The sequence below is a fragment of the Nicotiana tabacum genome, chromosome 12 (assembly GCF_000715075.1).
Source record: "Nicotiana tabacum cultivar K326 chromosome 12, ASM71507v2, whole genome shotgun sequence".
Taxonomy (NCBI): Eukaryota; Viridiplantae; Streptophyta; class Magnoliopsida; order Solanales; family Solanaceae; genus Nicotiana; species Nicotiana tabacum.
This window is the reverse complement of record NC_134091.1, coordinates 11,203,347-11,218,405: the sequence shown is the minus strand read 5'-3', so window position 1 is coordinate 11,218,405 and position 15,059 is coordinate 11,203,347. Positions and strand designations below refer to the sequence as shown.

At 33.8% G+C, this 15,059-nt stretch overlaps 2 protein-coding genes across 5 annotated transcripts; one reads left to right on the top strand and one right to left on the bottom strand.

Moving 5' to 3' along the window:
• The first annotated feature begins 5,286 nt into the window (after positions 1-5,286).
• On the top strand, positions 5,287-6,422 carry LOC107800666 (protein RADIALIS-like 3). Its single transcript, XM_016623886.2, has 2 exons — positions 5,287-5,654; positions 6,258-6,422. The coding sequence occupies exons 1-2, from the start codon at positions 5,383-5,385 to the stop codon at positions 6,280-6,282; spliced, it is 297 nt and encodes a 98-aa protein (XP_016479372.1). The 5' UTR covers positions 5,287-5,382; the 3' UTR covers positions 6,283-6,422.
• Positions 6,423-7,364: 942 nt separating this feature from the next.
• On the bottom strand, positions 7,365-14,797 carry LOC107800667 (uncharacterized). Of its 4 annotated transcripts, XM_016623887.2 has the most exons (10): positions 14,618-14,795; positions 14,388-14,459; positions 13,768-13,842; positions 13,245-13,328; positions 12,782-12,862; positions 10,258-10,327; positions 10,091-10,182; positions 8,767-8,808; positions 8,595-8,675; positions 7,365-7,725 (listed from the first exon to the last, which is right to left on the bottom strand). In XM_016623887.2, exons 1-10 carry the CDS (start codon positions 14,642-14,644, stop codon positions 7,654-7,656), a joined length of 696 nt encoding a protein of 231 aa, XP_016479373.1. In that variant the 5' UTR covers positions 14,645-14,795; the 3' UTR covers positions 7,365-7,653. The 4 variants fall into 4 exon arrangements, with proteins under 4 accessions (XP_016479373.1, XP_016479375.1, XP_016479376.1 ...); XM_016623889.2 differs by lacking the exon at positions 8,595-8,675 and having other exon boundaries at positions 14,618-14,797; XM_016623890.2 differs by lacking the exon at positions 13,245-13,328 and having other exon boundaries at positions 14,618-14,793.
• Between the last annotated feature and the right edge of the window lie 262 nt (positions 14,798-15,059).

Here is a 15,059-nt window from a genome sequence, read left to right as displayed (position 1 = left end):
GATATTGGCGGGTCGAAAACAAATCATGCAAAAAACGGATAAATGATCCGACTCGACTCATATATAATACGGATAGAAAACGGGTTAACCGGATAATATGGATATACATATTATCCATGGCTTCTTGAATATGATTATTTTTGGGAGAATTTTTAGTTTCCCAAACTTGAGAAACCCTAAATTTAAGTCTTTATAAGTGTAATAGTTAAACCCATTAGTTATTTATTGCTTAGCTATAGGTTCTCTATTTTCTAAGTAGATAATAAGGTTCTTATCCATATTTGATCATTTTTTAAAAAATTAATTATCCAATCTATTTTTAGTGGATAATATAAATAAATAATAATTATTTTTTTTATCTATTTTGCCACCACTACCTATGACAAAGAAATTAATAAAAGCATTGCCCATCGTCTTCAAATTAGAAGAGAAAAAGAATTGAAGAAAAGAACATCCAAATCCTATAAGAAAAGATGATTCTACTGAATCTTCTCTTTACTATAAGGATATGTCAAATGGCTTTCATTCCTTTTTAAAAAATGCTACAGCATCACCATGTTCCCTGGGTTATGGATATGATTTTAGATTGTTGTTGTTCATTACAGGCTGGAAAATTCTGCACTTTTTAATCCCTTATCTTTGGCCCAAAATAGATAAAACATTTTATCATGTGATTTTGGAGCTTGTTGAAAATTCTTAAAGATTTCATCTTGCATAACACATCTTGGTGAGGGAATCACATCCTTTGACTTTAAGCAAAAGGATGAAGCAAATTCATTGGACAGTCCCCTCAAAGTAAGATCAATTTATGCTTGTTCCTATCAGGCTAAGCAGCAACAACAACAACAACAACAACATGGCCAATATAGTCTCGCAAGTAGGGTATGGGCAGAAGCGGACCCATGTGTACGGGTGAGGAGTCACCGTAGTGTGTGTGTGTGTGTGTGTGTGTGTATATATATATATATATATATATATATATATATATATATATATATATATATATATATATATATATATATATATATATATATACACACACACACACATGATTAATTTAAAACAGTTGACACCCTGAACACTAAAAGCATTTGGGGGCACTGGTTGAGCAAAATAATGTGCCCTCGTCCCGTAAAAATTATGGGTCCGCCTTTGGGTATGGAGAGGGTAGTGTGTATGCAGACCTTACCCCTATCTGGCGAGGTAGATGGGTTGTTTTCGATATACCCTCGACTCAAGAAAAGATGAAAAGGAAGAAGAAGAAGAGAAGAAGAAGAAGAGAAGAAGAAGAAGGAGGAGGAGGAGGAGGAGGAGGAAGAAGAAAGAGAGAAGACGGAGACAAAGGACGATAAGGAAAAAGAGAGAAAAAAGACAATAACAACAATAACAAGTAAAAGAAAAAGTAGGATCAAATAGTAACAATTCGGAAAATACGATACACGAAGCGAGCGAATAATAGACAAATACTAGAGAGGTCAAAGAATACGAAAAAACAGGAGCGCTACTAATACTACTAGAAAAGAACGGAAAACTCTAGACTACCTACTAGCCTTCTACACACTAATCTTTGACTTTCACGCCCTTCTATTAGGCTAAGCGAACCTATAAATACTTTTACATTTGATTTGTCCGCTTTAACTAAGCGTTTGCACGATATTTTGGAAAAAGGCCACATTATTAATTAAGAGAATCATATAGTACCTTATATGCAACTTCTTTTAATCAACTTTCATTGCTAACTTTGTTCGCACACGTAATATAATATTTTTAAAAAATCAAAATATATTTCCTCTTTTCTCGTGCAAGAACAATCTTAGCCTTTGAGTTGGAAGAATCCACACAATGATAGAAAGTCACACTTGGACACTAGAAGTAGAAAAATGTAAGGTTAGGCAGTAAGCTCAAATTGCAAGAAGGGACCATTATTAGGACTCCAGGAGAATAATTACAGCATGTCTTTCAAAGGTTTTTGACAAAGAAATGAGATAATAAAGAATCTATTTATCAGTAGCATGATGTATATTTGAGTATCAACTTTTGAAAAGTTTCCCAAGAAAGTTGAAAAACTCATTTTCTATGCACCTTCTTCATGATTTGGGACAGTGACCTAAGAAATTTGAACAGCCCAAACCCCAATATATATGAACTGAAGAAAATATACATTATCTAGAAGGAAATTAGGTTCTGAAACCTACTAATATCAGATGACTTAATTTCATGTATGGTCGCTAACATTTTATTCATTATATTAGGTAAGTCACGAAATTATTTTTTGTCGCTTAAAAATAATTGAACATTACTCTGTAACTGTAGAACCTATATATCTTATTAGTATAGTAAGTATAGTTTTGTGTCTTTACTGGTTACTTTAATGTGACAAAAAGTATTTTATGAATTTACTCATATTACAACGGATAAAATTCAGTTACTTTAACATGACAACAAATAATTTTATAACTTTACGGTTATAATGAATAAAGTTGTCCAACATATGCTTGGACATTTGTTAATGTTACAATCGTGCTTTGTTGTGGCAATAGATCTTTTATGTAAAAATGACTTATTCCCTATCCTTTGTCAAGTAAGCTGAAAAATGTCAATATGGTTTTATTCGAAATGAAAGAATCCATCCAAGCAGACTTATTCAAGTATATATAGAATATAAAAGCCCGACTTCAAGTTGCAAAAAAAATTGGGTGCCCAAGGAAGAAAAAAAAATAAAGGAAAAGGATAATAGTACTGGTGAAGTTAAAGATTATGAGGAGGACAGAAAAAGTATATCCACAAATATGAAAATTACTGGACACCAACGTGGATGATAAGGATTCCATTCCATATATCACCTCGATGATCATACGACATCAGAGTGCGGTGAACAAAGTATCTCGTATTCACATAGGGTTCGGAAAATAACCGCACCTCAAAGATATGATGTAGACAGCTTAATCTAATGCAGGTATTATTGACTACTTCCACGATTCGAGTCACACGGAGTTGTACCTTTTTCGCTTCCTTTCCTATTGCCATGTTATTTTCAAGATAAAGCTATTTAGAGTATATTTCTTCATCTTCTACTTTAGAACCTTAAACTTCAACCACAACCGCAGTGAACTCCTAGACAATAGTTTTTTAAAAAAAAAATCAAAAAACTATTCTTAGTTAGAATAGGTCGTCAATTCAACATAAGATATAGGGAGTAAAATCTCCGTTTTAACAATTTACAAGCAGAGAGAAAAATCATGTCTTAAAGCTATTATTTCTATTAAAAACAATACTACATCCTATTTGGTTGAATTCAAGGATCCAATTGCCAAGGCAAGGTCAGCCTACTTACTAGGATTAAATAGAATTTAATCCAAGATAATTGGAAATAATCACATAAACAGGCCAAGGGGTAAGTATATATATATATGTAGGATCATGAAAATGTTAATAGACTTTTTCTTCCAAGATCATAATCGGTCTCAATATAAACCCCAAAGATTATTTCATGTTCGAGGACACTTGGATAATCTTCAATTTATTAAACAATTAGAAGACAGAGATTGAGAAACATGCTGATGATAAAGAAGAAATGTAAATAATTAGAGGCGGAGGTAGAAGGTAACATATATGAGTTCCGTTATACACAGAAATTTTAGTCCAAACCTTGTGCTTGTATTAAATTATTCACTATATGTACAAAAATTAAATTTATAACCCAATTACTAACACCTGATGTCGTTAATTGTCCTAGAGTTTAAAATTCATAAAGTTAAAATTCTTATTTTGTATTTATGTACACAATGCAATTCTTGCTTAGGTCATGTCGTACTAGACTATTAATTATTGCGCCACTAAGGATTATATCTTTAACCAGATGTCTTACATTCCAACCTTCTGGAGCTTCCAGAACTTCCAGAAGAACATTCCAACCTTACATTCAAAATTAATTACGTTACTGACACTGAATTTCGAATATTAGATGGTTGAAAAAAAATAATACTATTAATCATTGCGAGACAAAGATTATCAAGGAGTAGCTGGACTTAACCCTGAACAAAATGTACAGCTATTGTACGGAAGAAAACTTAGCCAGCTAAACTGATATGGAACTTTGTTAAAAACAGGCAAAAGTCAAGAAGAAAGTGAGCAAGCCTTATCACGTTTAAGATTTGTCCCAAAAAGGAAAACACCCAACACAAAAAAAGCTACTTTTCATTTTGCCATGCACACAGCTTGATCTCACTCTCCTTCATTATATTATATACTCTTCAAAAACTATTTAAAAGTTGAAAACATGTAAAATAAAGAATAATTAGCTAGTAAGGGCGAAGCTAGTGTGTAGGTTACGAGTTTTGGCTGAAACTATTAATTTTGGTCCATATCTTTAGTCTTAAGCAATTCAATGTATATATGTAAATTATTAATTAAAAATTCACTAGCTTAAAAGGATTAGAATTCCGAATTGATAAGCTACAAATCTTGGAATAAACAATAGAACTACTTTTCAGCCGCTGGAAATTGATTTTACCATTTGCTTTTCAACCCCATTGGGAAGTGGACATTTATATTTTACGTTACACAACTAAGAAATACCCAGAACTCTAAGATCTAGCTAGATTTGACGAAAAAAATATGGGGTTAGGGAACAACTTTTCTTGGATTAAGGAAACCTTGTTTCTTGAAAACAATTAAGGAAACTTTGTTTAAGCTCGTTTGGTTGCTGGGATTATTAAGAGGATAATTCCGGTATAAAATTCAGTATTATTTTATACATAACAATCGAATTGGATTAGCAAAGCCGAAATAAAACAAGTAAAATGAAAATTTGCTTCATTTTAATGCAATGAACTAAACAAACCATAAGTACTTATAAATAATTTAGGAATTATTAATTCAAGAATTACAATTTTTATATCATAAAGGACAGTTCGGTGCACAAGGTATCTCGCATTCACGTAGGGTCCGCATCCCACGGGTGTGATGTAGACAACATATTCTAATGCAAGCATTAGTGGTTGCGTTCACAGCTCGATCCCGTGACATAGGGAGACAATTTTACCGTTGCTCCAAAGCTCCCTTCAATTTGTACATTATAACTCATGCATAATACGAATCGAGGGTTAATTTATGTAATAGTTGGGAAAAAAAACCATGTTGACTTTTACGAAAATTCCCATGGTTTTTAAATAATACTAACTATACAACATGCTGAAGAAAAAATAAGAGAACGCCTCTTCACCGGCCCACCATATTCTGTCTATTTCTGTCCCCATTGTTATATAAATAGAACAAACATGTTAGCTTTCTCTGCACCAAAACGTTCACTACATCTTCTCTTTATATCATTTTCAACACAACTATACATTTATTACTTTCCTTGTAGTTTTAACCAAAAAAATGGCGTCAAATTCGACGTGGACAAACCAGCAAAACAAGTTATTTGAGAATGCATTGGCCATTTACGACAGGGAAACACCAGACCGGTGGCGTAATTTGGCCAAAGCAGTAGGTGGAAAATCTGAGGAAGAAGTGAAAAGGCATTATGAAAAACTTGTTGAAGATATTAAACACATTGAGTCTGGAAATGTTGCTTTGCCTAATTACAACAACGCAAATAATGGTGGTCATAACAATTATAAAGGCTACAACTTCATGGATGAAGAACAAAGGTACGTAAATTAAATAAAAATCTCAAAATGTTATCAATTAAATATCTAGCTATTCCTCGATTTTGTGAATATTGCATGTAGTTATAGTGATCTGACAGCGTAAAAATTAATTGACATTGTAGGATATAAAAGTTAAAACCGACTAAGATTATTACTCGTCGTAGACATATATATCCTTGATTAGAGATTCAAACATGTTTTTTCCATGTAGAAATGTACACGGCACATTCGTTATTCTTCTTTACTCATATATTATTAGTACATCCAAAACCTGGAGTTAATTTTATTCATAACCTCTCAAATTTCAACCTCTCATATTTCCTTGATAAATAGTACTATATAACAACCATTTCATTTACAATAATGAAAAAAATGTAAGTATTGTCTTTGATCCTAACAAATATTTCTTTGGTGATTTTACTTAAATACACAAACCGTGTAATATTTTTTAATCCCCTTTCGCTTATTCGCGTGTTTACTTTTTAAATTTTTTGAATCTCTTTGGTGAAGATCATGCTTCCGCCACTGCCTCTTAGATTCTCTTAGGATGAGTTGAGATTGAATTCTTCTTCTTATGTTTTTTTTTCTTTCCATTTTGGACAGGCTGAAGTATTTGAAGCTCCAATAAAAGCAAGAAACAGTGAAGTACATTAAATTATTCAGAAGGAGCCTATTTTATATGAGCAGTGGAACTCCAAATGCAAAAAGCAAATAAGAGAAGGATATATTTGATTATGCCTTTCTTTTCTACACCTTTCATAATTATTTTGATTTTCATTGTTGGATAAATTTCCCTCGATAGCAACTATATATTCCAAATATAATTGTCCATGTTGTGGTACTGTTATAATGGTGTTATAATGGATTCCATGTTACAAATTTGTTCCTCTTTATGAAAGCTCATTAATAAAAAGTATAGCCAACATTAATGTTTGCATTAGTGGCCGCTTTCCCTAATATTCAAGAGAAAATCAAAATCGACATTCTTACTAAGTATGAGTCAGAGACGAGCTTCAACTTTGTCTTTTAGAACGCTTATGCATTGCATTATTCACCTTATATGCTCCAAGAAAGCATCTTTCACAGTACTGTGCACTCAATAACATTTCTTTTTAATATTTAATTGTTACTTATACAACATTTGGCTCATTCTTGGTGTTGTTGTTGTTGTTATTATTATTATTATTATTATTATTATTATTATTTCTGTGTAATATAAGTCTAAGATGAACTTAAATTGAGCTGTAAAAAGAATTTATATAGCAGACCCCATCTATTTGTAATTTAAGAACCTAATGACTTTGAGTATTATTATGTACTTATATATGTGTAGCTTGAAAATAATTTTTGCACATCTTTTGCTTGTGAACTTTTTATAGCTTTATTTCATTTTTAATAACTTTTTGCATTTTTAGACTAAATCGAGTTAGTATTAAAAAGAATATGAAAAAAAAAAGGATCAAGGGAATTTTGGTAATCCAACTGGTTGGCTATTTGAACTTTCACTTTATTTATTGGTAAGGATTTGATTCCCACCTTGTAATGTATAATAAAAGAAATAAGTAAAACGCACCACCTGCTACCCTACTGAGGAATTAACTTCTACATCACCTTGCGCCTTTGCCTTATGAAAAAAATGCAACTAAGATTTAAACCTTTGCTTAATTGGGATGCAGTAAAATAAGCCATAACCGATTATACCATCGGCAATGAGATGTAAACTGAGAGGATTTCTTAAAGTACAACAGCTGATAACCGATGCCCATTACTAGCTGATAAGCATAGGACATCCAGTACATAAAATAGCATTTATGATCTTTGAGTAAACATTTGGACTACATCTTAGAGATCACTGACATAGAACTCAATTCATGATGTCACTCAGAAATGTCATAAATAGGAATGAGGTCGGACCAACAAAAACGACTATGCCTTGGTCCTAAACAAGTTGGGGTTGATTAATGAAGTAAGACTTGACCCAGAAAAATTCAACGTCATATTAGAGAACCTCCTTTATAAGTCGTTCAGTCAGAGCTTTTGGGAGACCCATCACGCTATCAGTTGAACCAACCTGCCCAGATAAAAACCATCTTACAAATTATTACAAGTCATAAATATACAGAAACAAGAAAAAGAAAAAGAAGAAAAAGAATATTCTGGTATATGCAGAATATTTGACATCAGATGCTGATGCAAGTTGCCGTTTAGTACTAAAAGAGGCTTGGAGGGTCTTTTGGGAATGCTTAGCTGCAAGAACCAAAAGGAATTTTCCATCAGAAGGAAAGAAAGTTCTATTCCTTAAGTTTCTGAGTGGTTGGCAACCAAGTCACAAAAGCATTTCATTAAGGTTGTGGTACTTCTTGTTCTTTAGAGAACTTTTAGTGCTTGGTAAAATCAAGTAAAAGGTGTGACATGGCCTAAAGCCTAAATTTTTATGGAAATGCACTTCTAAAAGGTATCTTTAATGGTACATTTTATAGAAACGACAAGTTCCTTTCACGATTAACCAAACACTTTAATATCCTTTATATGCTGTAAGACACTCGTAGCTCTTTCATGCCTTATGCAAAAACACCTTCTCGAAACTCTAGAGCAGCTTTTCCATAGACCTAATGAGCATATCGGCTTCTTCTTGACAAGAGCCACTGGGAAGCATTCGTATACCTATCAGGACAAGAGTAGATTTGGATTTGTATCCGGGCTGAATATACACAATCTGGGTATCCTGCCTTAAATAAAAACCAGTGAAGTTCTTTCATTCGGTCAGGTATTCCAGAGATATTCTGTTCCATCATTTTATTTATTAAACTGGCATCAATGGCTTCACGAATGTTTAGGTCTCTATAAGGACAAAGGGTCAAACAAACAAATGTTAACACCATCATGACTATGACTTGTGTTGGATGATATTTGAGAGAAAGGTGGTGGTATAACACTCACCACTTCTTTAATATAAGGCAAAACAAGAGGATGTTCAATTATCAAGCCACCAGCTGCATAAAGAACTATCCCTTCCTCAATCTGATTAGGGAAAAAAAGATCTTAAGACAACAGACTACAGCATGCATCAACTGATAAGATCAATAACTAACAATTCAGCTGAAAGTTATACCAGTTTATCTATAACTTGATCTGGTATGTCATGGAAATAGATCTGCAACCAAAAGAAATGTCATTGCTCTTTTTGGATGACTGGCAAATAAAATTAAAAGAGATTATGCTGAAAATCTCAAGCAGTTAAGGTACATAAATAACTAAGCGCAAGGTATAAGAGGGATAAAACAAAAAGGGTCTCTCTTTCTCTAGCGATACACGAGTTTAACCTCCCATTAGCACAAACAATCTCACTCTGGCGAACCTTCCATCTCCAACTCATTGAAAGTCAGTTCAAATCACAACCATCAAATTAATTAGAAACTCTTGGATCACTGAGCATATTGTGGAAGGATTTACGGCAACTTCCAAAAATCTGCACTTAAATATATAAGAAGATGCTTGTATTGACTTTTCGGAAGAGGACGCATGGGAAAAGGTATGGCGGACTTCTTAATTCAGGGGGAAAATAAAAGTAAAGGTACAAATGGTACTTCCACTATTAGATTTCATTAGCTGCAGTATTGAGCTTGTTCTGCAATCCAAAATTCAAACCAGGCTAATGAAAAATATACCCTTAAGGCCTTAACCACCTCAGCAGATACGTCTTGAAAGAACTTACACAATCAGAAAGAGAGCCACTTATGATTATGGTCTTCACTTAGGTAACTTGTTATAACATTTAATGATCAAATAAAAGCCAAACAGGATAAAAGCGATTTTCCAGATTTAAGACAATAAGCAAATGTAGTGGATATCTGAATGAATCTAGAAAAAGGTCAAGCATTCTTGAAGGAAAATGCAAGTGTAAAAACTCAATAAGTTCATCTATCACTCGTTTGTGCTTTCTGGTAACATGCTTAAACACTTGATTAAGCTAAGCCGAACATACACCAAAAATTTCCAGATCATCAGACAATAGGTGCATAATTGTGGATGTAATAATCTTGAGAACCTAAGAACATGGTAATTGAATATGTCGGAAACAGCAATTAATACAGTGTCATCAGTATTTGAACACCATTTCAGCAGTTACGTAGTTTCAATCCAGCCCAACTTCAACTAACTTCTACTTTCCACAAACTCATCTCTGTAAACTTTAATTTGAATGGCTTTTGGGAATTGGAACCTTGTGAAGTGTTCAATAAGCCTAACCCAATGCGTAGAAGTCATTAATCAGCACTGAGCATTTTATACTTTTATTTATTAATATTTAAAATTAGAGGTATTCATTGCAAATTTGAGATTGCAAGTAGACGCAAATCCACTGAGAAGCAAAAATGCATAAAAAACCATAGAGAGCCATCTGATAATTAAAAATGAGAAGAAATCAACAGAGGTACCTCTACTTTGTCCCATTCTCCTCTTCTACATCCTGTTACCAGGTTTGTAACAAGAACAGAACTAACGGTTGCTGCATGTCCATTAGCGTAATCTGCAAATTGTCAATGTAAGACTAGCAGAATTACAAAACTAATATAGCAAGAATCAATTAAAGCACTGGTAAAACCTTTCATGAACTGTCGTGCTTCTGCTTCACTGGATGGTTTTTCCCTGACCATACCTTCATAGACCACCACCTCCAGATCATTTCAAGTTAGAATAAGATTAGGATAAGATTATTAACATAGAAAGTTCTCATACCATTAAATAGACTGAAAAAAACTAGAACAATTGGACAGAAAAAAAAAACCAAACAAGTAAACTAGAATGTCCCATCATCAGAATTCTTGTGAGAAGGCAATGGTGATAGAAAGATGATGCATCTAATCAAGTGGCAAACTGTTTTGAGAGGCGAAAGGCCGCGAAACAGATGGGGACTGGGATGAGAACTTGATCTTGCAAAATAGCAGTCTATTATTTAAATGGCTATGGAGATTCAGTGAAGAGAAAGATGAACTGAAGGAGGTGATCAAAGGCAAACATGGAGTGGAGACTACTGGTGCAATAAACCAGTCAAGACCTCTCATGGTAGGTCTCTGGAAACAAATCAGCAAATTAAGGAGTGATTTCCAACCTTTCACAAGACTAAAGGTGGGAATATTACAGGAATAAGATTATCGCAGGATAGCTGGACCGGATATGCTCCCCTCAAAGAGATAAATGGATATATTATCTAACGATCACGGAAGATGCATTATAGCAGAATGCAGCAGTGAAGGGAGAAGGAATCTGAACCGGAGAATAAACATTCAGGATTGGAAAATAGGGAGTCTTACTTTGCTGGTTGGGGTGCTGGGATTACATATGACTAAGCACCAATCAGATATAGACAGTGGACTTTGAAGGAAGATGGTATCTTCTCCGTGAAATCTTGTTATCAATTCATGCAAAAGGGAGAAATAGAAGGGTATAGACAGCAGCTACAAAGGATGATCTGGAAAACCGAGGCACATTCCAGGGTAGCATGTTTTGGATGGTTAGCTAAACATGACACATGTTAGACATCTCTTTCTACACAGTTAGAAGAAATGGAAGATCTGAAGCATGTCTCTAAACTTAATGGGGCCCGGTGGGTGATGCCTAATGGCCTTAACAGAGGAGTAGAAAGCTGGCAGGGACCTGCGGAAAGATCAGAGACAAGTGTGAAGAACCACTCCTTCGTGCATATCTTCACCAGTTTGGATAGAGATAAGTCAATAGACTGCAAAGGGAAAGCAACACCCATATCCTTTATAAAATTTCACTGTCTTTATCTATTGAACTTTTAGTAGATGATGACTTCGTAAATGAAAATTATAACATATTCGACTTCCTAGACTTTTTTCTTATAGGATAAGGTATTTTATTAATGATAAGAACCAAGAGGGTACTTCAGAAATATAGGAAGAGAAGATCAAGTTCCCATCAATATTTACATCATAGACTCCAAAAATTCCAAAAGAAAAGATGGATTTTCCAGCGTACTACTCCTGGAGCCTTCTTGGTGCTACAGAAATCAATAAAAGACTCTTTCTTTATTATAAGTCTAAAGAAATCAATGAAAAGTTTTGTTTTACCTATCAAGAAGAGAATGTCCTATCACCAGAAAGAAACTAGTGCATGAGGATATAGAACAAAGTACATAGACTTCAGGTATCATGCCACTGTAAGCATCTCTAATAGAGGAATTATGACCTCAGATAAGTTATGCGGAAACCAAGGGCAAGGCGGAAGTATCCTATCAAATTATAGCTGCTTCATTCGCCAAATTCACACCTCAAAACCAAAATACTGAAATAGTCAGACTCTTGGTTCTCTAGGGCAACTTAATCTTTATTTACTATGACCATGTGAAGTCATCAACTCAAAAGTAGTACAAATAGATAAGTGGCGTCAGCTAGTTGAACACATTGTTTGACTTTTCAAAGAAACTTATGACACAATTTTTCTAGCCAAAGTTGAGTTTAATCAACAAGCTATCAACTCGAAAAGCACAAACAAGCATGCTATAGCCTCAGCATTAGGCCCTCATAAAGCAATGAAAGCCTATTGCCATAAGTAGAACCAAACAGCTAACCATATAAATTATAATTAAGTCATCTGCTTGAACAAACTGTACCAAATGAAAGATGTTGCTCTAGGTTGTGCCAAACTGCCAACTCTAATTACAATATCTTATCCTGGAAAATCAGATTATAAATTTTCGAAGCACACCAGGTACTACAATGAATATTGGTTGGTTTCTGCTGCTTAGGCTAAAAAGTATTGGCAGTCTTCTTGTTAAGCTAATATTGTATGAAGTTGTTAACAGGTATGCATCCGATATGGCTGTGCTGTTAGCATCCGATACAGGTAAGTGCAGTTTTTTGGTAATGTATTTTGAAGAATCAGCACTAAGTATGCATATCCACGTTTATAAACACACCACTTTATGATCAAACAAAAATTTCTGTAAAAGTGTCATATTTCAACCAAACACCTCAAGTAAACTAGTAAATTAGTTAGGGGGAAAAAACGAGAAAGATAACAAAGCTAATATTTTGTAAAAGCATTATAGTAAATCAATCGGATAATTAACCATAAATGATGACAAGAACAGAAATTAGGTATACTTGGTCACAGGTAATTAGAAGTGTTGGCTCGGCATCCCCTTCGGATTCGCCAATGGAAACCCTTGGTATGATGGCTTCTGCCTGATTATAGGTTCCAGCAATTCAGATCAATGCCAATTATGATGTATGCTTTCAGACTATATAGCGAAGTCCAATAATTGCAGAATTCATCATGAGAAGAAAGAAAATACATGTGTAATTATGCAAGCTTGTGGACATCACAATTATCCTCCAATATCCCAAGAAGAAATCTAATCATTCTGAAAGAAGAAAGGCAAAACAAAAAAAGGTATATACAGTACAGAGCATAAAAGCAAGAAAAACAATACAAGAAAAGAAAAAGCACACAACTTTTCCATCATTCAAAAGCACCGGCAGAAATAGCATATTATCGGTTTCAAATAGAAGCTAGAAAAAGAACTTCTGGTGGGAAGATTTTAAAGGCAAAAAAAGCAAGACATACTGTGTCAGCTGCAACCAAAAGTGTTGGATTGGAATCCTTCTCTAGGTTTTCAGTATTTCGAAATTTTGATATGATAGCATCAGCCTGACATGCAATGCAATTACATGGAATTAAAATAAGCATTTTCAGAACCAAGGCTTCAATAAACTATGAGCCAAACCAATTAACTCAACTAGACCAGGAAATAGAACAGCCGAAATGATTTGCCTAAATAACTGATACACAATCACAACAAGGTATGTAATAGAGCACATTTACAAATAACATCAACCCCGAAATTGAAGTGCCATAAATCACGACGAGATACTCTGAAAGTAAAGCATCACGCCTTACATACAGTGATTCATAAATCAAAAACCAATGCCACAGAACAAGAGTAAATCACAATGTCATCATCTATAACAGTATAAGCAAACGTGCCTTAACCCATACAATATTCTATACAGCAATTTCAAAGCAGTAAACCACTTCAAGAATATGTTCTGAGATGCATGGATTTGCACAAGTTCTTAGGAAAACAAACCTTGGCCTCTGCAAGAGCCATAACTAAATCTTCGGGTTTTTCTTTCCGGATAGCTTTCTCATCTATATCTGCAGACTATGTTACAACAATGTGTAAATCCACCAATTTTAAAAATAATCAATCAACTATACCTCAATCTCAATCTGGTTGGAGTAGTAATATCAATCCTTTGTTATCTATTCAACTAAGAATTGTTAATGGAACACCCGGTGCATGCACCAAACATGACATAGTGTCTTTTACATACAGTTTTATCACTTAACAATACTGTTAATTAGTAACTATCATGGAGATTTGGTTCTATATCAATTACAAACGTTATTTTTGTTATATGACCTTTTTCATATGTGATCAGTAAAAGGTAACACAAGAGATCAGTAAAAATAACACAGAAGATCTTCGTAGGGACATTTTCTTCTATTCAAATGAACGTGGGCATAGGAGATCATTTCCTCTAAGTATATTTTCCTCAATTTCACTTAACCGCGGCCAATTAAAATGATTTGGTGCAGGAACTGGTCCAAGTCTAAGTCTTTTTTAATTGTAAATACATCTCCACAGAAATAGGAGCATATTTACCCATAGAAAAAACAAACAATAACTGATAATTGGAAATTTACCATGGTTGTGAACTGGTATCCCATGTCGGCTAAAATTTTTCTTCGTGCAGTAGAGGATGAACCCAAAATTAGCTGGAAAACAAAGGAGTTACATGGAACATTGTATCCAAAAAAAAATAATAATATTGCAAACTATGCAAAAGGATTTCAGTAATTGAACTGAGAAAATAGAAAAATGAATTCACCATAAATAAAATACGAAACTTTTTTTCCGTAGAGAAAAGCAATACCTTAAACTGAGGAGCATTGGGTTCCATTTTCGCCGGAGAATGAACGGATTAACGAGGGTCCGATTGGAGGGAAATTTACTGAACGAAGTGTTACTGTTTGAAACGGGTATTTCAAGCCGTTATAGCACTATCAATTGCCCTAACCCGCCTACGCTTATTAAATTGACAAATGTCATCCAACTCACCGAAAAAAATAATAAGGAAATGATACGAATAATCATATAGAGTACATATCTTTTGTGTTTTATTACTTACCTCCCTTCTCTTTTAGTTGTCAAATTTTGTTTCTCGAAAATCAAATTACATGAATTTTATCAAATATTTTAATATATTTTTTTTTACTATATTGATATAAGAAAAATTGTCAATTATAGTACTTTTTGTATAGTTCTCGAATTTCTAAATTTTTATTTTAATATTTTGAGATAATTAATTTAATTAA

Bases quoted from the DNA above. Each gene is read 5' to 3' on its own strand.
- LOC107800666 (XM_016623886.2), top strand. From the start codon at position 5,383: ATGGCGTCAAATTCGACGTGGACAAACCAGCAAAACAAGTTATTTGAG. The intron at 5,655-6,257 runs GTACGTAAATTA...CATTTTGGACAG, and splicing joins TTCATGGATGAAGAACAAAG to GCTGAAGTATTTGAAGCTCC.
- LOC107800667 (XM_016623887.2), bottom strand. From the start codon at position 14,644: ATGGAACCCAATGCTCCTCAGTTTAAG. The intron at 13,329-13,767 runs GTTTGTTTTCCT...ATTGCATGTCAG, and splicing joins TGGCTCTTGCAGAGGCCAAG to GCTGATGCTATCATATCAAA. The intron at 12,863-13,244 runs GTATGTCTTGCT...ACCTATAATCAG, and splicing joins TTTTGGTTGCAGCTGACACA to GCAGAAGCCATCATACCAAG.